The sequence below is a fragment of the Poromitra crassiceps genome (genome assembly GCF_964638095.1).
Source record: "Poromitra crassiceps genome assembly, chromosome: 13".
Taxonomy (NCBI): domain Eukaryota; kingdom Metazoa; phylum Chordata; class Actinopteri; order Beryciformes; family Melamphaidae; genus Poromitra; species Poromitra crassiceps.
The window spans coordinates 34,500,681-34,527,483 of NC_139644.1; the positions used below are offsets into that span (position 1 = coordinate 34,500,681).

The 26,803-nt window shown below is 45.0% G+C and overlaps 2 protein-coding genes across 4 annotated transcripts in view; both read left to right on the forward strand.

Annotated features, from left to right (window-relative positions):
* Positions 1–139: 139 nt before the first annotated feature.
* On the forward strand, positions 140–3,789 carry LOC310788506 (uncharacterized protein; the record flags this gene model as incomplete). The annotated part of the gene is made up of 2 exons (XM_083650049.1): positions 140–273; positions 1,736–3,789. The coding sequence occupies exons 1-2, from the start codon at positions 252–254 to the stop codon at positions 3,787–3,789; spliced, it is 2,076 nt and encodes a 691-aa protein (XP_083506175.1). The 5' UTR covers positions 140–251.
* Positions 3,790–6,147: 2,358 nt separating this feature from the next.
* The window catches only part of srebf2 (sterol regulatory element binding transcription factor 2), a 30,212-nt gene continuing 9,556 nt past the window's right edge, over positions 6,148–26,803 (forward strand). The window contains exons 1-16 of one of the 3 annotated variants that reach the window (XM_083649663.1): positions 6,148–6,414; positions 12,584–12,954; positions 13,410–13,602; positions 14,093–14,265; positions 14,712–14,822; positions 16,140–16,415; positions 16,675–16,789; positions 16,913–17,064; positions 18,291–18,495; positions 19,104–19,279; positions 21,217–21,466; positions 22,088–22,257; positions 22,724–22,895; positions 23,491–23,608; positions 23,791–23,900; positions 25,346–25,478. In XM_083649663.1, the coding sequence (XP_083505789.1) occupies positions 6,336–6,414; positions 12,584–12,954; positions 13,410–13,602; positions 14,093–14,265; positions 14,712–14,822; positions 16,140–16,415; positions 16,675–16,789; positions 16,913–17,064; positions 18,291–18,495; positions 19,104–19,279; positions 21,217–21,466; positions 22,088–22,257; positions 22,724–22,895; positions 23,491–23,608; positions 23,791–23,900; positions 25,346–25,478 (2,804 nt within the window). In that variant the 5' untranslated portion in view covers positions 6,148–6,335. The remainder of the gene's footprint in view (positions 6,415–12,583; positions 12,955–13,409; positions 13,603–14,092; positions 14,266–14,711; positions 14,823–16,139; positions 16,416–16,674; positions 16,790–16,912; positions 17,065–18,290; positions 18,496–19,103; positions 19,280–21,216; positions 21,467–22,087; positions 22,258–22,723; positions 22,896–23,490; positions 23,609–23,790; positions 23,901–25,345; positions 25,479–26,803) is intronic. The other 2 variants (XM_083649664.1, XM_083649665.1) reach the window with 2 other exon arrangements.

Here is a 26,803-nt window from a genome sequence, read left to right on the forward strand (position 1 = left end):
AGTGACTATTATAAAGTGTTTGTTGATTTGCGTGTGCGTGCGTGTTTCTGTCTGTCAATAGTCAGTGGCAGACCGTGCTGGTTGAATAGGTCAGCCAACAGGGGGCAGGCAGCCACAGATGACGTTTTTATAGCTGAGTTTTATGTTTTTGTTTATGCAGAAGAGTTGACTTTGAGCTACAGAGTACAGACACTACACCGACCAAAACGAAAGCCTGCATGTAGGAGAGCTGCTTTAATTTAGACTGAGATATGTCTAATAACGTGGCGTCTGGTAAGGTCATTTGATAGCTGCTGTTGCTCAAGTTGTCATTTGATAGCTGCTGTTGCTCAAGTTGTCAAAAGCCACGCAACTTGCTAAAAACAAGGTTAGCTTAGCTTGCTAACGCTAAATTAGCTGCGGCAGCGGACATGCTAAGCTAGTTAAGCCATTTGATCTCTTTGATCTTTAAGTTAATGTTTGGTGTATCATGAGTTACGTTATTTGGTTTATAACTACCTGCTACTGTGTGTGTGTTTCTGTTTCTGTGTGATTGTGGCCAGCTGTAACGGGTTGGCATTGTAATGTTTTTGTTTCTGCACGGAATGTTCCTCACTGTGGTTGTAGCAGTATTGACCTTAAAGCTTGTGTTGGATTCTTATTTGTCTACACGGAATACATAGTTGAAACTGAAAACGTGATCAGCTAGGTCAGTGTAGCCTCAACGCGAGAGAATGACTGATGAGTCTCGTGTTGAGGCTATGGTCAGTGGTTCTCAACGTGGGGTCCGGGGACCACCAGGGGCCCTTGAGCCTGGAGTTCATGGGGGTCCCTACTGCACATTGATGAATTGTTCAATTTCACCATTATTTCTGTTGACCTTTCAGGTTGATTTTCTTCACCCATGTTGAGGAAGAATCACACAAATAATGTATTTTTCTTTTATTTATTTTTGTCACAGCACCACCGGGATTTTTTTTTTTTAGAATTCATTCCAAAGAATACAAATCAACAAGCATACAATCAACCATCAATCAATATATAAAATATAGAGGGATCAGCCGAGCAGCATTTTGGTAAACAACCCGCATTTCCGGGTGGAAACTGCAATGGGACCCTATGGAGCGAGCCTAGAGTGCTCACTCTAGCCCCAGCTGTGCGGTGTACCTTTTAAAAACTGTGACAGTTCACACAACTTTAACATGGCATGCATATATTATACATCAAACTCTTGAGCTACTTCTGCTGCTCTCACTCAGAATGTCAAAATATAAGCGATGTCATGTATAGTTTATGAGATATTAATGTTTGTTTGGCACAACTCATACTAGTTAACTGCTGCGGTTCCGGGTGTTTTACGGTGATTTGTTGTTGTGACGTTACGCTGATTTCCTCGTATACAACAAAGAAGAAGAACAAAAAATTAACTAAATTGACTGTTTCTACCTACAATAAAGATAGTCATGGAAATCTGGACCAAATAATATCTAACAGTAAGCAATATTCTTAGATTTTGAGATTTAGGTCCGAGAGGCACAATCTCGTCAAATCTCTGTGGCCCTAATGTGGACTAAACTACGGGGTCTTGATGTGGAAAAGGTTGAGAATCTCTGAGCTGCAAATGACACTGAGTGACATGTATGGTTTCGTTTTCAACATATCAAATGGAAATATCTCTTTAATCTGTTGTTTTTAGTCAAAAGAAAATCTGTTGTTTTAGTTATGAACATTTTCAACTCTGCTGTTGATCCTGCAGGGAGCGAGGGGCAGAGAAAGGACGCTGAGACTGAGAGGGAGGAAAATGCCTCAGAAACCAGACGGCGCGAAGAGCTCCGGCTGGTCCTGCTCGGAAAGACCGGATCCGGGAAGAGCGCGTCTGGAAACACCATCTTGGGCCGCAAGCATTTCCTGTCGCAGGTCAGCGCCAGCTCCGTCACCCAGATCTGCGAGCAGGGAAGCGCCGACCTCAGTGAGGAAGAGGAGGGGGAGGAGGATGGCCAGACCGCCAAGAGGAGGAGGGTGAGGAGAGTCATGGTGGTCGACATGCCGGGTTTCGGGGACACGCACCTCAGCGCGGAGCAGACCCACGCCGAGATAGCCAAATGTGTGGCTCTCTCGGCCCCCGGCCCGCACGCTTTCCTCCTGGTGGTGCCTCTGGGACGATTCACAGATGACGAGAACCGGGCCGTGGGCGAGATGAGCCAGATATTTGGGGAGGACGCGGTCCGTGAGCGCACGGTGATCCTGTTTACCCGGGGGGACGACCTGGAGGGCAGGGGGCTTGAGGAGTACCTGGGGGAGACGGCGCCTGCAGGGCTCAAGGCTTTGATCGACAGGTGCGGGGGAAGGTACCACGCCCTCAACAACAGAGACCCTGGGGACCTGCGGCAGGTCAGACAGCTCCTGGTGAAGGTGGACGAGATGGTGAAGCAGAACATCGGAGGGTTTTATACCAACAGCATGTTTTTAGAGGCAGAGGCTGCCATCAGGGAGGAGCAGGAGAGGATGATGAGGGAGAGAGGGCAGCCAGAGGGGGAGGAACAAGGGCGAAACAACGCCGCCGGGGAAGAAGAGCAGGCTAAACTCGCCAAGCGCAGGAAGTGCGACTTGGGGTCTGAAAAAGCAGGGAGCGGTGAAGGAACATCAGGAGGGCTGAGGAGTAAGAACTTAGACAGAGGGCCGAATGAAGAGGAATTTAGGATGGAGAGATGGACAGAAGAGAGGAAAGGCAGCATCTTCAGCTTCCTGAGAGATACAGGAGAGAGATGTAGGGAGCGCTTTAGAGGTAGGAGGAGGGGCAGTGACTTGGGCAGTGACAGGGCTGTCAGCCGGCGACAGTCTCTCCGCTCGTCCCTGAGTCGGATTAGGAGGGAGGCTGCTCTCTCCGCCAAAGTCCTGGACAGAGTGAAGATCCTGGTGGCTGCCGGAGCCACCGGGCTGGCCGTGGGGGCGGTATTTGGGGCAGCCGTCCCTCTGGCAGCGGCGGCCGGGGCAGCCGTCATGGGGAACACGGTGGGTTTGGCCGCAGGTCAGCTGGCTGGCATATCAGCAGCCGGGGGCACGAGCATGGGGAAGGCTGTCGGGGCTATAGTGGCCATGGCCTCGGGGAAAACCGCCGTGGCTCTGGGGGCGGCGACCGGCGGCGTTCTGGGTGGGTCCATAGGCGCCGTGGCCGCCGCCGAAGCGGCCACTCCCACAGAGGGGGCGCTGGACGCCCTCGGGCAGGTGAGCCTCGTGGGGGCGACCGCCGTGGGGGCAGCAGCGGGCGTGGGGGGCGCTGTGGGGGCCGGGGCCGCTCTAGGCGCGGCCCTGCAGGGAGTGGCTGTCGGCACAACGGCCCTCGCCAGCGCTGAAGCCGCGGCAGTAGGGAGCGCAGGTCTAGTCAACGCTACTGGGGTGAGTGTTGCTGCTGCTAGTGGGGCAGCCTTAGCTCAGGGGGCAGCTTTAGCTCAGGGGGCAGCCTTAGCTCAGGGGGCAGCTTTAGCTCAGGGTGCAGCCTTAGCTCAGGGGGCAGCCTTAGCTCAGGGGGCAGCTGTCGGCGTCCCGGCTGCTAGTGGGGCAGCGTGTGGGGCAGCAGGGCCCAGCATGGCCTCAGTAGCTAGCAGCATCGTGTCAGATAGCTTGGGCACTGTGGGGGCGACAACATGCATGCTGACTGCGGTGGCTGGGATAGGCAAGGCTGCGGCGGGCATTGCATTAGCTGGTGGCCTGGTGGTGAAGGTAATGAAGGAAAAGGTCAGGAGTGGCACAGGAACAACAGAAGCCAACTACTCCGAGAGGAGGACTTATGAGGTCTACTGGAACAAATAAAAAGTCAAAATCTACTACAGTACTTGAACTGAAATCCAGATTTGAGGGTGGTTTGTTTTGGATGGTGTTGACTGATGCACAATAGCAAAATACAGTATCTTTTTTCAAGTATATACATTTCAACTTCATGCATCACTAAGCTCAGTTATACGCAGATTATATATTTGCCAGACAATCACAGCTGTATACACAGAGAAAGGGAAACTGACTGAACTTTCTGACACACTATTACAGTATACACTGTTAACAGTTTGGTTGAATAAGATTCATCTAGCATCTTATAACAGGTGGGGCAAAATGAACAAAAGGGTTTAAATATTGAAAAGCATATACATCTGTTTGTACTGACAATTAACTGACAGTGGTTGTATTTTCCCAGTTTAATATCCTGTTCTGTATAAACCAGATAAGTAGCATTTGCTGTGAAGTGTTAACATTGGTAGACAAGACTGCAGTTCTCAGTTTTATAAATAACCATTGTGTTTTTTATTAGCTGTTTTCAGTAATTGCTGCAACTTTAATTTGAGCTTTCTCACTTAGCCATTTCCTTACAATATTCAATTGGAATATTTTTACAAGTTGTCTGATGTTTTACATGCACTACTACATTCTTCATACTGTGTGCAAAGACATGGATTAATGTATTATTTCAGTTTTAACATTCATAAAACATGTAATCATCTTAGGAAATGTGTTTTTGACCTCCATGACAATTGTGTCATCGTTAAGCACATTATTCACCACTAGATAACTAACTTTTGGTGTTACTCCAGTATTTCAGTTCCTCAAAATTTCAGAGTGCAATGTTAGCTGTTAGCAGTGTTGGGCAGTAGCTTGCTACAAGTAGCGAAGCTACATAGCTTAACTACATTTCTCAGTAGCTTGGTGGTAGCTTCACTACTTTTGAACCAAGTAGCTTTTTCAGTAGCTAAGCTATTTATAGACCCAAGTAGCTTGTAGCTTTCCGCAAAAGCTACAAGCTACTTGCCAGAGAAAATCCATGAGCAAAGCACACAGTGGAGATTTCTTCTGCAGTTTGGATTAAACAGGAGGAGACATTGCATTATGTCAAGTGTGCCTGTGTAGCCAATAAAGCACTTCCAGTTCCATTATGATGGACAACAAGTGTTGTTGTCTCAGCCTTGCTTTTTAGCACCCTTGCATCTCTTGCAGCAAGACCCGGCACTACTCTGCCTCTGATTGGGTTGGGTTTAGGCAATGAAGACTGATGATTGGTTAAGGGTAGGGAAAAATATGTCATGTGCTGGCGAAGTCACATCAGCAACGAACTTTGAAAGATGGCAGAGCCAGAGGGAGTGATGAAGAAGATGTTCAGGTTTTATTGTCTGTTTTTGAATATTGTGCCAGTGAGAGTTTCAGTGTGTTTTATAATATAATAAATAATCAAAATAACATTTTTTTTTGCCTGCCTATTTGTTTGGTGGAAAGTTGTTCTTTGACATGAAGTTGATTCAATCTGAGAAAAAAAGTAGCTTTGATGTAGCAAGCTGCTTTTGCCATGTTGCTCGTAGCTTAGCTTGCTACATTTCTCTGGGGATAGCTTCAATGTAGTTTAGCTATATTTAATCGAGAGTAACTGGTAGCTTAGCTTACTACATTTTCCAAGTAGCTTGCCCATCACTGGCTGTTAGATTACTATGTTGTGCCGTGCCACTGGTGACTGGTGTGCCTTGACAAGTGAAAATGTTCTTTTGTGTGGAATAATAAACTGAAATACGCAATAAAGATTTAGATTATTCTTGCCATGCTGGGTGTTCTGGACTTCCTTTTATTTCCTGTGTGGTTTAGTGGTAATATAATTTGTTAAGCTGATTCTTCACTCTTCTTTCACTTCATGAAGACAATTAAATTACTGAATAAACATATTTTGTATGTATGAAAGTGGTTAAAATGATCAGCTGTCATTTGTATGTACAAGGACAGTTGTCATTTATGGTACTGAGGGTGTTGCATAATAGTTAGGGGGATTCAGACAGTATGAATAATGTATCACTGTAATAAGCAAATGGAACCACCAAGGTATAAGGTGCTGAGTTTCTAAGTGTTGCCAGATCTCACGAGAGAAACGCAATCAGAAGACCTGGTTTGCTTGTTTCTCTCGCGAGATCTGGCAACACTGGCTACTTCACGAAGCCAGGGGGGCGCGGTTTATTCAAATTACGCCACAGCTTCTGATCGGTGACGTGCTATCAGACCACGGCAAACATGGCATTTCCATTGGACGACGCCGACTGGTCTCATGACAACAACAGCGAGGTCTGGGCCAATCGGAGCTCGTTCCAGGCCACAGGGTCTGTTTGTGAATGACGTAATGAGCTGGAAACAAGATGGCGACGTCTTAATCACAAATCGGTGTAAATGAGTTTATCGGGCTAGGAAACTGCCTCTCTTGAGGCACTGGTGTTGTTTACCATCATTGCTTCAACAACAACAACAACATCCTCCACAATATAAGTATCGGGTTTCGTTTCTTTTCTCCCGCAACCCTCCGGTGACAGGCCGGGGAGGCGAGCTGCTGAGACAGGATGGATACCGGGGAATACATGAACATGGACCCCACTTTAGCTGAGTTAGGGGACGAGTTTACCCTGGGAGACATCGACGGTAAGCTGTCAACAGTTTGAAGTGTTTGTTGGTGTTAGTGACGGCCTGTACCCGCTCATACTGTCTGAACACGATGCTGCTCTCACGATCCTCCTTGCTGTGAGAGAGGCGAGCAGTGTAACGCTATGGCATCACACTGTTATCACTACATAACATACCATTGGAACATACACATTTTAGAGACGACATGGCGAATTTGTGTGACAAAGGGCTTCATACTGTATCAGTCGTAGTTGTTACAGACTGGAATGGTCTTTCCCAATAATCTATAGCTACTTGTTGAATTTATTCATGAATTCAGTGTAATTTAGTCTACAGAGTTAGAACAGGTTTATCACCCAGAGTTATGCAAACATTATATCTCATAGCCATTTCAGTAACGTTAGTAACTACAGTATATAGTTTAGCCTACAGTACTATACATTTTGCACTGGGCATTTTTTAGTGCTGTCTTCTTGCTGTAAGTTTATATGCTGTGGCCAAATAAAAGGCATCATTGTTAGTTATGACATTAATAAAGACTACAGACAAAAGTTTAGAGATGACATGGAGGATTTATGTTCATATCAGTCAAGTTTTTCCAACAATGTTTCTATTTATTGAATGTATTCATGAAATGTAATTTAGTGCAGAAATAGATGGGTTAGGGTTGACTGACACCTCATAATATAACGCTATAGCCATTTCAGTAGTCCATCATTTGTATATCTGTATAAAGTCCACTATAAATTTCGCATTGGGCAGTTTTTAGTGGTGTCTTGTATATGCTGTGGCCATTCTATGGAAAAAGCCGTCATCAGCTGAAGCTGTATGAATTTGAGATGCATGTTCGTAAGAGGCGTCAGTCAACAGTTGGGTGTATATATGCGAGGAGAAGGAACACCACAAATGTGTGACTTGCTCATCAGTTATTACTGTAAGCCAACAGGGCCATTTGAACCTATTAGCAACCATCATTCATAGTCATTTGGCTTCTTTTTTATTTTATTTTTAAGTTTAGCACATGTTTCTGTGTTAAGAAAAATAACTTATTTAGAAAAAACAATATTCTTGTGCAGCATATTTTAAAAAGAAAGTTGATCAAGAACAGCAGAGAAAAATGTCATGGCACACATCAGACAGACACAGACACAGTGAGTGAACAGATAGCGTCACCCTTCCAATCTCGTCTTATGAAAACAGGCTTCACCTCTTGGCACTCGGTGAAAGGATGGGGCTTTAGTTTTGGTGTAGGGTTGGCCAGCGCAGAGTCACCAGATTTCCATTAGTGTGCAATTTGACTGAATGCTAAAAGTCAGCAGACAGACTGATGCTCTGCTGTGTGCCGTGACGTCTGACAATGTGAGATCAACTGGGTTCCAGGACAGCAAGCTAATGTTTCCACCTACTGGCTACTGTGATTGTTGGATTCTGAAACTCAGCACCATGCCACTGTTTAGCAGTGAAATAACTAACATTACAGCCAGAGTGGCTGATCATGTCTGCCTGGGTCCAGACCTTCAAATCTTCCCACTCCACCCAGTTGGCTGCTTCTGTTCTGAAGAAGGAAATAGTGACAATTCAGACTGATATCAGGCTATGATAAAGTAGGCAAACGCCAAACACTAGGGATTTTGGCCGATACGATAACTGATATTAACATTGCTGCTATAATGATGGCCGATAACCAATATGTCGATATGATCTGTATAAAAACAAGTTTCTATGATGATCATCACATTTTGTACATACTGAAAAACACATACAGTATAAACACTGTGAATTCCAAAAAGTAACGTCTTTCTTTATTTCCAAAACATTTGGAAAAGCCCATAAGTCATGGATTTCCCACATTCAATGTTTCCTGAGTTTCCTCTCAACGTGAACATTTTGGCCAGTACCGATAACTGATATTAACATTGCTGTTATTTGGCTCATCGGACCGACGCATACGATATATGTAAAAATGACTAACATCGGCCGATATCGATATGATTGACGATATATCGTGCATTCCTACCAAACGCACCTGATTTTGGCTGGTGTGTGGTGCTCCATTCAAAGGGGCCCTTGAACAGAACTAGCAGACAGACAGCCCCGGGCCATAGTTGATGTAATCCCACTTTATCACTGTGTCAAAGAGAAGAATGCACAGATTGTGTGTGAGAGAGAAATCACAACTGAGTTGACTGACTGCTGAATTGAATTCACTGAAGAACTGCAGCAAAGACGGCCCACACTTGGCTTCACCCAGCTTCCATTTGGTCTCTAGGTTTTAATCCACAAATTATGATTTTACACAAATGTTCCGTGACTGCAGGGAAATGTCCCCAATTTAGCCTTTTTCTTCCCCCACGTCATCAGTATCTGCCGATAAAGACCTTAACACATTGAATGCCAGCCATGTTTTCATTCCTGTAGGTAAGTTGTGCCAGGGGTGTTTTTGACGATTCTGGCTCATTTTAGAGACAGCCGAGGATTCTTTTCTGTTAAGAATTCATGAACACCAATCATCTAAAAATAACTAATAGAATGTGTGCTTTCTCTGTCTAAAAGAGTTAGTTTGCAGAGTTAGTAGTTATGTAGATATTAGCCGTTGAGTACAGCATGGTTTCAGCGTCTGGAAATTTATTCAGAGATAAATGGCTTTTTGTGAAACAGTCACTTTAACCATTCATTTTTGGCATCAGTAAGACCGTCAGACATTCTAAACAATAGTTTTGAACAGTAATTTCCTCCATAACAACAGGAAACACCCCTCTCATTCAAACTCCCTCCTCCCTCCTCCCTCCTCCCTCCTCCCTCCTCCCTCCGCTGTACAGCGGGCGTGTCAGAAGCGCTTTTGCTGCTGCCTGCCTGTGTGCCTGCCTGCCTGCTTGCCTGCGTGCAGACGCTCCTTGTGCGAGTCAAGATGGGCCGGGGAATGCGTGGGCGATGGGCAGATGTTGATTCTGGCCTTTCTGAGGTGTTTCAAAGTGTGTTTCACCTATGATCTATTTTGCAAATCGCTCTCCGCTCTCTGTGTGCTGCTGCCGGTGCGCGGCCGCTCTCAGGCAAGACAAGTCTGTTACTGTAAAATCGCCACGGCATTTCCTTGAACGGCTTGGTCCCGCGGCAGTTTTTTCTTTGATTTCGGTCGTCTGGGGGAGCACTGTCAACACTTAGTGGGTCGGTAAAATAGATTATACACATTATCTTGCTCCAATAGTGATCTCGAAGATGTAAAAGTTGTTGATTGATGTCCCACCGTCAAAAAAAAAAAAATGTTTATGTAAGACGAGTAAACTCGGCTCTGGCACTTAAGCGTTGGATTATGTAAGACGAATTATTTCGGCTATGGCACTTAAGGTGTTAAAAATAAAATCTGCATCGGCACGATATGACATTTCTGCCGAGTGCCGATACGACAGGCTGATGTCATCCAAGCTTGTAAGTAGGACGAATCTTACAGTTTAGTTTGAAAGAAAATGTGACATAAATAATAAAAAAATATGGCATGTTTTACACAAGTTGAAGTAGTTTTCTAATTCTTATTTTGCCCAGCGAATGTGTAGGCCTATGCATTGTACTTATGTCTGCATCGGCGGCTGTAGCTCAGGAGGTAGAGCGGGTCGTCCATTAATCGCTTTGGATAAAAGAGGTCGGTGGTTCGATTCCCGCCTCCTCAAGTCTGCATGTCGAAGTGTCCTTGGGCAAGATCCAATATCGTGCAACCCTACTGGTGGTGGGTCTCAGTTATCTATCTGTGTAACGGGTGGTTTACTGTAGAGATGTAACGGTATGAAAATTTCACATCACGATTATCGTGACCAAAATGATCACGGTTATCGTATTATCACGGTTTGTTAAAATGTGCTGGAAATGTTCAAAAAGTACTAATACGCTCACAGAAATAATTTCACCAAGTTTTATATTGAAAACTCAGACCCAAAAAGGATTGATACCCTCACTGAAATCATTTCTCCAAGGCTGCGTGTTTGCATCTGGGAGACTGTTGCCAACTTTGGTTGATGATGGACAGTACCATGTTTTTCAAAGCACTGGTAATCATGGTAACACGGTTTTAATGATAATGAAAATTTGAAACGGTACGGTTTATCGCAAGGAATGTAATCACGGTTATCATTACAACCGGTTATCGTTACATCCATAGTTACTGTAGATCTCAGAAGATATTTGAACTCTGTTCTTCAGCCGGCCCTATATTCATTCTCCATCTCCCCATTATTCCACTGCTCTCTGGTTACATAAGCTCTTTTCTCACAGGGGGAAACTGTCCCCTGTGTCCCCCTGTGAGGGCTTTCTCCCTTTGTGCCCGGCTTGTCTGAGGGCCTGTCTGGGGGCTCGGAGAGCGGCTGCTTTGTTCACTCTCTTATGAAAAGCCATGGAGGTAGCCTGGGAGAGCCCAGCCTTCAACGTGGCGTCGCAGGCTATGTAACACATAAGTCTCTTCTTCATGACCGATAGCACATAGAGGTCACGTGGAGGCTACAGTACCATGGAGGTGTACATGCTGCAGCATGGTGTGCCTACTGCCTACTACACGATGTGTGTCTACTCTGCATGCATGCAATGTGATGTTTGCTCGTGGTTGCTTATCTGAAAGTGTATGATATAGGGGGTGTAACGCTTCACAAAATTCACAGTTCGGACAGAGTGGTGTCGCGGTTCGACACGTTTTTGATACAGCAAAAATGTAGAGATGCCAGAGAAATGTCCTTGATTTTAAAATGTGGAATTTGTTTTCACCTTGAAAAGCTGCTCTTTCACCCCGTTCCCTTATTGTGTCTCGGGGGCCATCAGTGTTAGATGACCTTGTACCTTTTCAAGGCTGGTCTTTTTGAAGGCCTCTCCTCCATTTGTGCTCACCTTCTGCTGCCTGGCTCAGTGCCAGAACAGTAGCAGTAGCTACTAGCTGTTAGTGTGTGTGTGTGTGTGTGTGTGTGTGTGTGTGTGTGTGTGTGTGTGTGTGTGTGTGTGTGTGTGTGTGTGTGTGTGTGTGTGTGTGTGTGTGTGTGTGTGTGTGTGTGTGTGTGTGTGTGTGTGTGTGTGTGTGTGTGTGTGTGTGTGTGTGTGTGTGTGTGTGTGTGTGTGTGTGTGTGTGTGTGTGTGTGTGTGTGTGTGTGCGATAATGAGTCAAGGCCAGTCCATAATAAAGCTCGCTTAGTTCACCGGTCTTTTCAATGACCTTATTAGAGGCAGTCAACAGACACTTTGTAGCCAGGTCTAGTTAGTGGGGAAGCTGCAGCCAGTTCTTCTGGCCTAGATAAGGTCCATTGCAAGATGTCTCCTTCAAGGACACTTAGGAAAGAAAGACCTACATTTATGACATCCCATAACTGCAGTATGGGATATTAGCCACGGCCTGGGTTTAACGGAAATGAAGCAATCATCATCAATCACAGGGTTTCTTGTACATTATGTTGCAATGTGTGTGTTCATCCACAGGTGTGTGCACATTATTCACATGCTGCTCTTAATGTGACACTCTCTCACAGGTTACTGTAATGCAATCACACTTTTATTGTGGAAATGACTTGGAAGTAATGCCACCTTTTGAGATGACATTGAGTTAGTAGAATTGTCGAATTGTTGTTGGAGTAACACTTCACACAGGGCCGGACGATTTGGGGGGAATTATCTGATTGAGAGTTTTTCGGGACAGATATTGTGATTGCGAATCGATGTCACTTTTTTAAAGTCAAGCTTTCAGTTCAATATTCACTGTGTAATAGATTAAAAAGATGTGATGTGTAGGACTGAACCATATCAACAACAAAACAATCGATTGACAGAATATTGCAATTGCATTTTAAACTGCATTTCATAAAGGGTCCAACATTAGCACCATCCACCAGCCAAACGCTGGTCAAATATGCAAGTGGCTGTGCCTGTTTGTCCGTTTCATTTTGCTTAGATGTAGGTCAAAGTGTGCAGGACGTACTGAGTTTGAGCACGATGAAAGATGTTCACCAATAGTTAACTTGATCCGTGGACCAAAGATTACCTGCAGTACTAAAATAACTTCTTTAGAAGCCCATTTTGGATTTATGCAATTCATTGCAGCCTCTGTAATTTGAAAATTACCGCCCCCCCCCCTTCCCCATGTTTATTGCTGGAATCTGTGGAATGGCTTGTGGTTGTGCAGGCTTGCCTTGACTTCTGTTCTCTGTCTCCTCCGTCTCCTCAGAGATGCTCCAGTTTGTCAGTAACCAGGTGGGGGACTTCCCAGACCTGTTTGACGACCAGATGAGCTCAGCAGGCGCTGCTCTGAAAGGCGCCGCCCCGCGAGCCGCAGTTCAGACCCCTCAAAGCACCCAGACCCCCCACCCGTCAACCCCCGTCGTCTACCAGAGCCCCGGCGTGGGGCTCGCCCCCTCCCAAACACTGTCTCTCCCCCTCACCCCTCCCCTCACCCCGGTCCAGACACCTCCCACCCCCACCGTCTCCACTGTGCAGCAGCAGGTGACCCGCAGCCCTCCGCTCCTCCAGCCGCGGCCCCAGGTCCACGTGCAGCCCATCCACCCCCAGCCGCAACAGACAGCCCAGCCTACTATCCAGGTATCAGCTGTTTGACTATGGATTTCACTAGTGCAGTAGCCCTGTAACTGTTTAAAGTGTTGGGGGGCTTTGCAAGGCTCATACTTCTCTACCTATAATTTGATTGGCTGTCACGGGGACAGCGTGGATTCATTTTCCGTTATTTGTGTCGTCTGTACAAAAGCAGCTTCTGCTGACAGGAGATTTTTTTTTAACACCGACTATAAAGTATAATTATTTTGTACCAAGGTCAGCATCCCCGCAGACGCCAACGCAGATCTCAGCAAAAGCCTAGTCAGCTCGATGGATATACACATGATAGTTTATTGTCTTCTGAATTCAATATTTTTTTTCCTGTAGCAGTACATCAGAAATGACAAAGACCGGCTCGTGTTGCATGAAACTTTAATGATGTCTGCAGAGCAAATGCATGAAATGCATACGTGTTGAATGAAAAGTGTTCCTTTTGTTTTCAGATGCACACCCAGGCAATCCCAATGCAGACCCAGAGCTTCCCGGTCCACACGCTGGTTCAGACCCACCACCAGACAGCGCTGCCCATGCAGACCCAGGCAGCCCAGACAGTGATGATTACCTCCAACGGATGCCAATCACGCTTCATCCAGAACCCTGTGATCTGCCATCAGAGCCCTGCCCCCAGTTTCCAAGGTGACAAGAGAATGCTTGAGTTTGTTCCTATGACGTGGTTGATCACAATGCAAAAAATTATTCTGCTGTAGGAATCACAAATGTGACGGCTTATCTATCACAATCTTCACAAGCTCTCCATCACAATTTTATTACTTGCACTTTGTATTGACATTTTTTAATTGTTGTTTACATGCTAGCAAGCTAGTGCCATTGCTAGAAGGATTTGTGGCTCCATGGAACGTTTATGTATTACATCGTATCGTGGTTGTACGGAATCGTGAACCCCATATCACTTATTGAATGGTATTGTCAGATAAGAATATTGTCCCATCCCTATTTGATATGTGTGCAACAGGTTCTAAATATTCCTACAATATATTTTTTAAAGGTAAGGTGCCATTGCAGTGAACATAACTGTAATGTTTTGTTCTTAGTGTCTCTTTTTACATTCTTTCCGTTATACTGTGTTTGTCCTTTGAATTTGCCTGACGAATCCTCCATCGGTCAGCTTATCTTCCATCCACAGTCCTCCAACCACAGATGCAGAGCATCATGACGTCGCCGCAGCTCCAGCCAATGACCATCCAGCACCAGCGTCTTCTGACCCCCACGGGTCAGACCATCCAGACTCTCTCCACAGCGCCCACTACACTCCACACTATGCAACAGCAAGTCCAACAGGTACCACTGACTAGCTGTTCTATTGCTTCTAGGGTTGAATGATATTTTGAACTAATCTGTTGAACAGCTGATGTTTTTCTGCCAATATTCTATATAAAAAAAAAAAAAAAAAAAATCTTTTCTTTTTTCTCTTTTCTTGTTTTGCACAAGTGTGTGTTCCCCACCCCAAACTTATATTCTTGGTAGGGTGGAAAATCCACCAAAACTCATAGTCACCCATAGTCAATATCATTCATGCCACTAATATTGGCGTGATATATATCAGTAAACCAACATATCATTCTATATCGGTCTAACCCTAATTACTACAATAATAGCTCACAAATATGTTGCATTTTGTGATTGCATAGAAACAGCGTAGTAAGTGCCAGCGACCTTGAATACCCAAGCCTCCAACAGAAACGCTCCCATGCTCATGCTGTTCTTTGGACTGGTGTCTCTGTCAGGTTCTGGTCCAGCAGCCTCAGATTCTGACGCTGAAGCCGGATGGTACGCAGGTCCTGTCCACCATGCAGAACCCAGGCATCACCACCCTGACCACCCCCATCCAGGTCCCGGTACATCTCTCTCCACCTGTCTGTCTTCCTGCTTCGTTTAGCCACAATGCTGCCGATGTCATGGAGCGTGTGTTAATGATGTTTACACTTAATTGTGTAATAGTAAAAGACCTCAGAGAATTCAGGAGATTCCTCCTGTTTGGCATACATACATACATACAGTACATACATACATACATACATACATACAGATACATACATACATACATACATACATACAGATAGATACATACATACATACATACATACATACATACTGTAGGTTTTTGATTGATTGATTGACATTTTTATTTAAGTGTCATGCACCTGGGTGCCCAGCCCATAATGGGTTTACAAGACACTATATCATATTTACAATCGCCAAGATGGCCACACAACAAATCATAATATACCTTTGTACAGAATCAAGAAAGGAAAAGAAAAGAAAGGGCATTTCACTGAGACATTCACTTTCCAGAAACTGTAGGAAGGCAAACAGACACATCCACTCTCTCTCTCTCTCTCTCCTAATACCCCACAAAGAAACCATCAGTAACACATCACTTCATCACCAAGAGAGTCATGATGTCCTTCACATCTCCTTCTCTTCCACCAGTGATGAGCTGGATTTTTTAAAAGATCACTTGAATTGATTTGGCATTAAAGGTATTACCTAATAGCATGATATAACAAGCTCTTATCCAAAGAAACATAGCGCCCCTTGAGTATATGCCTTATTGGTACAAGTGGCCCCAGTGGGAATGGAACTCTTTAACCTCACATCATCTTCCCTCCAGTGAATCATAGTCCTTCTCCTCGCACTGATTGCGCTCCAGAACCCCCTTTTATCCCTCTCCTTTTCTCATTTCGTTGTACATTTGTGGGTGACAAGTGACGTCACGCTGATTCGTCCTATAGGGTTGTAGCTGCTGCTGTAGCGGGCCAATCACACATCGCATTAAGTCAAAGAAAGCGTGTGGTGATTGGCTGTGAGCAAAACCATACAAATAGTAATTTTTTCCTAGATCTGTATACAAAAAGGATTGAATGTAAGTATCGTTTGACTGGAGAAGTTTCGACACTACTTTGTACTGGGTTATTTCAGTCGATGGCTTAAAAGAGTAACGATACCCAGCACTACCCACCTGATCGGTTATTATAAGTGTAATAAACCTGGCAGTTTTAGCGTCATACTAAACTACAGCACACAACAACAGCCACATTTTCTACTGATGCTTCACACTGGAACCTCCTAGTCAGTGCTTGAGTTCACATCTCTCCATCTTTTGCTGCCTAGTTATAATGTAATTTGCCACCACTGATGTTCCTCACACGCAGACCCTGATGGGCGGCAACATCCTGACCACCGTCCCGGTCATGATGGGAGGCGGCGACAAGCTGCCAATCAAGCAGCTGCAGCATGGCACCTCCCTCTGCGGAGCCAGAACAGCCATGGAGCAGGGCCAGATGATGGTTGGAGGCATGATGCAGGGGGGCGTGGTGAAGGAGGGCGAGAGGAGGACCACCCACAACATCATCGAGAAGAGGTACAGGTCCTCCATCAACGACAAGATCCTGGAGCTCAGAGACCTGGTCATGGGCAATGACGCCAAGGTCAGTGGTCTTAACACTGGGAAATTGAATCAATTCTGAATGTAAATAGAAGTAAGTAAACAAAGTGAGTAAACAGAAACTGCATTTATTTGCTAATGGTTGAGCATGTAGTCTGAATTAACTCATAATAGGTGGGATATTTCCAGTGCCAGGGTTTTTCCTTATTTGAATTTGGGAGGAAATCTGATTTGGACCGGATTCTGGTTTCTGAGCTTGATGGATCCTCACACGTTCTGCACCTCTGTGTGTTTTATCCCAGGTGCATAAGTCAGGAGTGCTGAGGAAGGCCATCGACTACATCAGGTACCTGCAACAGGTCAACCACAAACTACGGCAGGAGAACCTGGCCCTTAAAATGGGCAACCAGAAGAACAGTAAGTGTTCCTGCAGTACTGAGATGTTACATGCGAGCTGCAATCTGTTGTAATTGGGAAGAGTTCAGAGAGTATTTTTTATCCCCCCTTCTCTCTCTCTCTCTCTCTCTCTCTCTCTCTCAGAGCCTGTGATTCTATCTGAGGATGTTGAGCTTAAACAGGAAGTGGTGATGATGTCACCTCCTGCCTCCGACTCTGGCTCCAGTTCCCCTCCCCAGTTCTCTCCTTACTGCATTGACTCGGAGCCAGGCAGCCCCTTACTGGACCACGATCCGGTAAAAAAACACACACACACACACACACACACACACACACACACACACACACACACACACAGGAACAAGATGGCACACATAAACACACAAAATGTGTAGATCAGGCGTTCTCAAACTGTTGATGACTGAGGGCAGATTTAGGGACCCAACATTGGATTGAGGGCCGCCCAAGAAAAAACTGAACGCAAAATAATTCCAAATCAAATCTGTAATAGCAAGTCATGCGAATCATGTGAGAAATGTATGTTGTGTTTTCTGGAGAGGAAAAACACAGACCGACAGACAGGTTTTTCCCTCGCCAGAATTTAGCCTAGCTTTGGGGCGTTATTTAGCCAACTTCCTGACAAGCAGGTATAACGTTGGTACCAATGCTGACCAATTTGGGGCCCGCGGGCCAAACTTGGCCCACGCTCAGTTTGTTTTGGCCCTCCATGTTTTTAAAAGAAAAAATTCTTTCAGAGGCTGTGGCGGGGTCATTTTTAAAGCTAGCTTGGTGATACTTTTAACATATGAAATTAGAAGACCTATTTTAATTTTAGAATGTAAATTTTCTATAAAATAATATAATTTCATGTAATTTCACATAACATCAACATTTATTTTTTGCCCCACCGTCATCCATCCAGATTAATTTTGGCCCTTCATAGGAAAGAATTTGGGCACCTCTGTTAGGTTATCTAGTTTATGATACCAGAAACTTCACTCTGGCTTTAAAACTGAGCTTGCTACAGCCTTTGAAAGACAGTACACCTATCAAGGATTGGACCAAATACTATCATGTCACCTAACTCAGTGGTCCCCAACCACCGGGCCGGGCCGCGGACCGGTACCGGGCCGCAACGCATTTGGTACCGGGCCGCGAGCCTATGTTTTTTAATAAACATAGGCTATAATATTATAGGCTGTGTGTGGTACTTGAAACATAGTTTCAAGTTGACGTTTATTTATGTTTGTTAAAACAAAAACATAAATACTGTATAGGCTACATACAGTACAACACAAAAGGCTGTTATTTACCCTTTGTCGCCACCTGGTGAGTAAATATATATGTAACTAAAACCATTAAAATTGACAACTGGTCCGTGACTTTTTTTTCCATGTATGTACCGGTCATTGGCACAAAAAAGGTTGGGAACCCCTGACCTAACTCATCGCGTCTGCGGGCCGCACTTTGAAAACCCCTGGTGTAAAACCCCTCTGTCTCTCTCTCTCTCTCTCTCTCTCAGGTAAAGAGTGAGCCGGACTCTCCCTCCTCAGTGGGAGTGATGGACCGCTCTCGTCTGCTGCTGTGTGCGCTGACCTTCCTCTGCCTCTCCCTGAACCCGCTGCCCTCTCTGCTGGGCTCCGAGGCGCCGGGCGGCCCCAGCCTGCCCGTGGGCCACGGGCCGTCCAGAACACTGGTCTGGTTCCCCAGCCAAACAAAGGACTTTGGTGAGCGGGCTTTGGGCTTCAGTACGCAGGGCGGAAAAAGTCCGAAAAAGAAAATGTGGGGATTGCAGAGATACAGCGAGACAGGGCTAATTTGTGGGCGATGAAATGTTGACTATTGGCTTGTTTCATATTTAGTCACATCTTGGCAGCAGCATAGTGTAGTCTAGTCATATCGAGTTATCTTGCCCTTTGTCACAGTCAAGTCTCAAAGGGATTTACATACCATAAATGTCATATAATATACTATACTACATCATACATAATAGACATCATTTGCATTCTATACTAGGTCATCATATACATACTTCATACTGTATACATCAGTAGTATACAACAATGTAGGAGTACAACAATGAGTCCATAAATTCTTAAGGCCATTTCAACATGTCAAGCTGTTAGAATGAATACTATTTCCTTTTTTAGTAAATTATTCAGAACTCCGTAAGATATTAACTGGAATTTATGGTCATTGTGGTAACGCCCGAAGAAGCGACTTACGATCATTATTCATTACTCATAGTTCCGGGTTGTGAAATATTCTAAAGCAGATTGAAAATACTTGATGCAGCTCAACATTGGCTCATGTTCTTCTGACTCTCCTCCTCCAGCGTCATGGCTGCGCTGCTTGTTGCCGTGGGTGATGGTGTGGGTGCTGAGCGGGGTGGGGGCGGTGTGGGGCTGCGTCAGGGTGCTCTACCTGTGGGAACCCGTCACACCCCTCCACTCCCCCAAGTCTGTGTCCTTCTGGAGGCACCGCAAACAAGCCGACCTGCATCTCAACAGGGTGAGTACGGATCAGCCCCGGGCAATTTCTAAAAATAAATAAATAAAATCAAATAATGATAATAACAATAATCTGGTACGACATCCAAACTGAGGAAAAAAATGACTAGAATACTCACATTGCAAGTGTAACATGAGTATTGTATCTGCTCTTCTCCGCCAATTTTGGATGTGCTGCCTCACTCATTTTCTTTTTCTTTTTAAAGCAGTTGGATTTGATGTTTTTTGCTTTTCGACCATTGAAGTGCACTTCAATGGTCTGACAGTTTTGATGTCTCTGTTGAGCTCGCCTGTTCCCCGCACGAGTTTATTTTTAGGGTCTGAGTCCTTTGTTCAAAACATGTTCAAATCTTAAGTCGTGACCTTCATCACACCCACCCCCTCCTCCAATATCTTTCCTGTCACTCTCCACTGAATACTACCAAACAATATCTTTCCTGTCACTCTCCATTGAGAGAGACTACCAAACAAAGCAGAAATGACATCAAAGTCTTTTTCCCCCCAATATTTTATTTTCAGTTTTTATAGAACAGTAAACGAACAAGACAAACATGCTCAGACACAGGAAAAGAAAAGGAAAAAAACTAAACAGACATCAACATTCACCATTACAACATGGTGGTACCAGTCGCATAAGGTGCTTATGTATTTGTAAGAGACAACATGCATGGGATCCCACACAGGGGGTCCATGAGATACCCGGCGAACAAGCCATCAGATACTCCCAACCTCAGTCACTAGTCATTGTTAACCTCATCAAAGTAAGCCAAAAGCAGGTCCCATATAGCTGAGAACCTTTTAAGTGAGTTGGTTCTCAGGGACCTGAGTCTCTCCATCTGTACAACAGAGATCATGTCCATCAGCCACACCTGAAAAGAAGGTGAGGAGGAGGACTTCCATTCCTTCAGAATGAGTCTTTTGGTAACAGTTGTCCCCAGTGTCAAGAGATTGTTGCACATTTTTAGGGAAGTTCAGAGAGGACTCAGAGCAGCCAAAGACGGCGAGTTCTGCCTCCGGCTGTAGGATTATTTTGTAGGCCTTAGAGTACCAATCAAATATTTTGGCCCAGAATCCTGTTGAAGAAGGGCAGAACCAGAAGGCATGAGATAGTGTGCCCTCTGACACCTGTCACACAGTGGAGAGACAGAAGGGAAGATCCTGTGTAGTTTATGCTTGGAATAATGAAGACGGTGAGCAACTTTAAATTGGATCAGCTGGTGTCTGCTATTAACTGAGCAGAGTTGTACCACAGACAGACTCCTTTCCCATATAATGTCAGATAAAAAATACCAAGTTCCCCCTGCCACGCTTCTCTAATCCTCTCAGTAGAGGCTGTGTTACAGTTGTCAAACATACATACAAATCTAGAGATAAGATGCTTGGAGTGAGGAGGGCTCAGCGATACATAAAAAAAAAGCATGTTCATTTGAGAGCTCTTCAAAGGTGTGAATCTTGGATCGAACATCATTTCTGGTTTGCTGGAATCTGAGCCAATTTGTGCCGGGCAACTCGAACTTCTCTTCAGTAGATCAAAGGATGCAAAATGACCGTCTATATATACTGTAGGTCTTTGATGGAAACTAGCCCCTTCTCACTCCAGCCATGGTAATTTCTGTCTGACCATGGAACCAAAAATGAGTGATTGAAACAAATTGGCGTGTGGACAGAAACATCTGGTAGACTCAAAACACAGTTTTTCATGACAAAACTTAAATTCAAACTTTCCAAGGTTCTAGGTCTCTCCAACTTAGCAAATAGCATGGCTGGCAAGGAAGAATTGACAATGGAGCCGGCCTCCATTTTCAGCCACAGGGGGGCCCCGGAAGTCAAGTTACCCTTGCCGCCAGTACATCAGAGCCCTGACATGAAAGTCATTTTGAAATACATGGAAGCCCTGGTGTATTGTCTGGCTCACCGCCTCTCTCCTCCCTCCTGCAGGGGGACTATACAGCAGCGATGGCCAGTTTGGAGACCTGCCTGTCTGTCTTGACCAGAGCTCTGCCCTCATCAACCCTAGACCTGGTCTGCTCCCTGTCCTGGAATCTGATTCGCTACTGCTTGCATCGCCCCACCCCTCTGGGCTGGCTGGTTCACCAGGTTGGAGGAAAGCACGAGGGGGAGGAGGCTAGAACTAGCGCAAAGGACGCGGCTCTGGTCTACCATCGGCTGAGCCAGCTGCAGCTCACAGGCAAGTAGAGAATTTGGCGACATTCATTTTGGTTAACGGTTCAAGTTTGGGAATGGGGCAGAATACTTGATCCCTCGTCAGTGGCCAAGAATACTGTCACACAGAACTTCCCAACAATATTACTTTCATGCCGACAAATTAATTTGTTTTCTTGCCAACACTGTCACTTGAAGATTTAAACCCAGTGGTACAGTTAAATTGACATTTTTCCACTGGTTTGACTGATAAGGAGTTGGACAATTCTCATGTGAAAAATAGCATTATTCTGTGTTTCTTACAGAATTTCCTTGGCAAGGTGAAAAAGCTTCTGCAATACTATTCAGACCATGTGAAGTTGAAACTTGAGGATAAGAGCTTTCCATAGACAACCACTAGTGATCAGTTATACATTACAAATATAATCAAACAAACGGCTTGGTTATCCATCATAATTCGGAGGTAGATTATGCTGAATGGTCTATATCCGATTCTGAATGAAACACCGATATCAGTCTTGAAAATAATTTTGACAGCGTACAAACACTGATTTTCGCAGAAACTGACTACAGGATCTGTCACCTGCAATCTCATCACACATCATACTGTAGCAGATTGTTGACTGGCTCCTCTCTCTCTCTGCAGGGAAACTGCCTCAGCGTAGTGGCCTGTGGTCCTTGTCTCTGTCTCTGAGCGCCGTCAACCTCAGCGAGAGCGCCCAGGGCAAGATGCCACCCGCCCAGCTCGCCCAGATCTACGTCACGGCAGCCACAGCCCTGCGCACCGTGCTGGGCCACCACCTCTCCTGTCTGCCTGTCAGTCTGCTAGACTCTTTCTCCCCTGTCTGTCATCTCCCATGTCTCCGCCTTCCTCTTCTTCTTCCCTCCACTAATTTTGGATTAAGATTCATTTTCAAGTAATCTTTCATTGATTTTCTCAATAAATTAATTCGTTGTTTGGTCTATAAAATGTCAGAAAATGGTGAAAAATGTCGATCAGTGTTTCCCAAAGCCCAAAATTACATTATGTCCTCAAATGTCTTCTTTTGTCCACAACCCAGAGATATTCAGTTTACTGTTCTAGACGAGTAGAGAAACCAGAGAATATAATAATAATAATAATATCATAATTAAAAAAATACTCAAACCGATTATTGGATTATCAAAATAGTTGGCAATTAATTTAACAGTGGACTAATCGATTAATCGTTGCAGCTCTACATTTTAATGGCATTTGTCTTACATTTGCCTTACATGAGTTTTGTCCCTTCTCCCCTCGCAGGGTTACCTGTTGAGTTGCGCCGAGAGTGTGGCCAACCAATCAGAGTCCAAGCCGATCCCCGACTGCCTGCGCTGGCTCTTCACCCCATTGGGCAGGCAGTTCTTCCTCAGCTGCGATTGGTCGGTGAAGTCGGAGAGCAGTGACGGGGTGTACACCTCTCAGAGAGACCCGGGTATGTCATATCAGAGCAAGAGCTGGATTAGTCTGCCATAATCTAGGTCTTTTACCATGTTAAAAAATAATGTAAAGTCCAGATGTTTTTTCTTTCTTTCTCTTTCTAAAACTTTAATTCCATAATGAAAGATCCACCAATTGAAAAAGTGACTTCTAGTCATATAACATTTTTGAAAGCATAAACCTTTTAAGGGTCATCTGGCCTAAGACCTTTGTCCTTTCTCTTCCAATTGGTTCCTGTCTCTCCACTGTCAACTATCCAATTAATTAATCAAATTGATTCTAGATTTACTGTAGTGTTCCACATTCCTGCTATTTAATTACAGCAATCAAAAAAAAGCTGATGCTTTGGTTGAGATGGGACAATTCAGAAATCTGATAAAGAACCTGATGAACTTGAAATGTGAATGTTTTATATGTTTTGCAAATGTGTTCATTGAACATTCTAAATATCTTTCCTGGTACGGAAACTCGACAAGCTTGAAAGATCAACCTCCCCATCGCTCAATGTGTTTTCCAAGTATGAAATCATGCTTAAATAAACAAAAAGAATTGTAGTGTGGTGTTTTCATTCAGTCTTGCTCTCCCTCCAGCTGACCCCATTGCCCAGCTGCACCGCTGTTTCTGTGGGAAGCTGCTGGAGAGAGCGGTTCACACCCTCATCCAGCCCCAGAGTGACTCAGAGGCCGGCAAACGCAAGGACGACTCTGGGTAAGGCCGGGGTCCTCAACATGCTGCACTGCCCAATTTTGACAGTTCGGTGTGAATGAATCCTTTGCTCTGCATCGGTAAACATTTCCATGTTTCCCCCCAATTTTGTTTTTTCCAATCTGTCTCGCTTTCTTTCTTGCATCCTTCTCTTTCTCTCTCTTGCCCCACCATTATCACCTCAGGGAATTTTCCAGCGCCCTGGAGTTTCTCCAGTTGTTGAACAGCTGTACGGAGGAGTCCCCCTCCCCGCCTCCTCCCTTCTCCGCCCCTCCCAATCACACCACCACACCAGGTATGGATGGAATGAATGGGCACGCCCCCCGCCTGATCACACAGTGGCATGAATCACATGCACTGTGTGTGTGGGGGAGGAGCTTTATATCACATGCCGCACATGTACTGTTTGTTTGGGGGAGGAGGTTTATATCGGTATCTCTTTCCTCTACTCCTCAATGAAGATTAACCAGACAGCCTGCCTCACTTATTACTGTCAACGACAATCAATTTGGCTCTAACGATGAACTTTTGTATTGGATGTTCACAGATAACACTTCCAGTCATTGATTTGTGCTAATTAATGACTTGTAATGCATGAGAACACAATAGCGATCTGTTAATCAGTTACTCTCGATCAATTCCTATTGTTCTTACAGCCAGCCATGCCCAATACACTGTTCTCATTGTACACATGCAGATCAAATGTGAAGTGTTTAACTCATTGAGTGCCAGCCACTTTCGGAGAACGGACCAGAGTTTCAGAGCGTTTTTCAGTGATTTCTCGAGGCCCACAGAATATTGTGTGATATTACTATGTAAACACCGAACATGCACAAAGAACGATGATACTCTCTTCTATCATCTGCAAAAAAAAGTTTATTGATACCATTTTCCGTTCTTTAATTATGAGCCGGAGAAGATAGGCTGTTTTGAGCAAAAAGACACATTTCAAATTAGAAGCTGAGTTATTCCGCCTTTTGTGAAATGCAGCATTTCAAGCACATTCACTGAGTCTGAAGCTAATATTTTCTGATGTAGTGACATGGTGTAGTTGTGTGGTGCACTGCGTGCCCCACCCCCCTCTCCCCCTCTCAGCTGCAAACTCCTCCTCACACTAACACACAGCCTAACACGCACCCAGTCTATTTTCGGAGCGCTCCGTTTTTGTGCGGCGGTTCCCAGCGCGACACGGAAATGCCAAACCGGACTGCAGGGAAGGTTTGGGCCTTCGGCGTCGGGTGCTGCCTTTCTGGCGGCTAATCGTGTGGAGAAACTATACAGCAGAGACAGAGGGGCTGAGTTGTGGGTGCGGATTGACTGCTGTTCGCAGCCAACGTCAGATTGCAGCCAGAGCAATCTATATGGCTCTGGCTGCAGCATGAACGGTTTCTTTTTCATCACGGGGCTTTTTCCTGCTGTTTTCCGGGGGTCATCCCGGACCTTTCTCTAATCTGGAGAGCACTGTCGCCACCTAATGGGTCGGTAAAATAGGTTATACACATTCAACATGCCCCAAAATTTTACAGGAGATGGATCTGGCTTTGATCCACGTCCCACCGTCAAAAAACGCAATTGACGAACATACTCGTCCTTGGCACTCAATGAGTTAATGGGCATGGGTCTTCTTAACCACCATCTCTGCACACCTGACACTGACACTTCTCAATTGGACAAAGAAGCCTTGTGCAGCTGCTCTGTCCTGTAGTTTCCTCACCATGCCCCTCCCTTCTTCCTGCCCAGTCGGAGATCCCGTGAGTCGTTGGTGGGCGTTGGTCCTGAAGGCCGCCGTCCATTGGCTGCAGGGTGATGATGTCACTGTGAGGTCACTACTGGCAGAGGCAGAACGCATGCCCAGGGCTCTACACACTCTGGAGTAAGTGAAACTCTGTATGGTTACTTTGTACACGCACACGCGCGCGTGTGTGCGTGTGTGCGTGTGTGTGTGTGTGTGTGTGTGTGTGTGAGAGAGAGAGAAACGAAGAATGAGGAAATTCTTAAGGCTTGGACACACCATGTGATTAAACAGAGTGAAAAGATCGGACATCGCACACATTCACTTGTTTTCTTGGGTCATAGAGGCTCACAAACTTAGTCAACTAGATGTATTTGGGGACTTTGGAATACTTGGGGATAAACAAACATGGTGGAAGTGAAGCATTGTTCTTTTGACAGGTGTGTTTTCTTTGCTTATTTTCATTTCTCATTGACTTGATCATTGGTCTCCATTCAGATTGAAATTGTTGTCCAGCCCACACTGCTGGAATCTTGTCCAGATTTTAGTAATAAAACCACATATGTTAGAAATAATCATGATGGTTCCAACTGGATTGGGAGACAACAGATGAAAGGTGATCATGGCTGAAAGTCATATAGTCATATAGTGTGTACTCATAACCTCACTCTGTGAACACAATACCGCCCCCGTCTGGCAGAGTCAGGTTAGTGTACTCAGCCCTGAGGGAGAATCATGTGTTTAATCAGCTTTTTAACCCATGCAGATTCCAAACCGCTAAAATATGTTAAAGGAGGACTTACCTCCAAAACACTTTTTTTCAGCTTTTAACCAATATATATGACTTTGGGGGTGATGTGTGAAGAATTCTGGTCAGAATTTCCACATTTGACACCAAACTGTTGCCATTTTACCATTTGTATCATTTTTCAGCAGCATACCTGGCATAAGCGCCCTCTTAGGGTCAAAGACTGCTTTTTTTTTTTTTCTCAAATGAATGGGAGATTAGGAACACTTTGACGTCACAGTGTTCCCAAAGACTATGGGATTTCAAGATAATTACTCCCCTACCCCCCCTGTACCCTTTCGGCTCCTCAGAACTCCAAGCCTATTCCTATTGAAGTTTGCTCTTAAAATACTGAACCAAACGTCGTCAAAGTTGGCACATGTCTTAATTATAGTTAGTTTCCCGCTGAATGTGTCACTACTTTATTAATATCTTACCTGAATAAGCTCGAATGATGATGTATATATTATCAGTCCGAGTTGGAAGCAGCTGTCTCCAGCCCAGCCAGGCGGGAGAGAGTCCTACTGTAAACCTCATGCACTAGCTCCAAGCTCCGCGGGCGCGCGCAGCAGAGCAGAGCTCTCTGTGCTCTGAGAGTAGAGAGAGCAGTCTGATATTTCCGCAAACAAATATGGTCGCAGTTTAGCGCACATGTAAAATATAACGCTATACTACGACG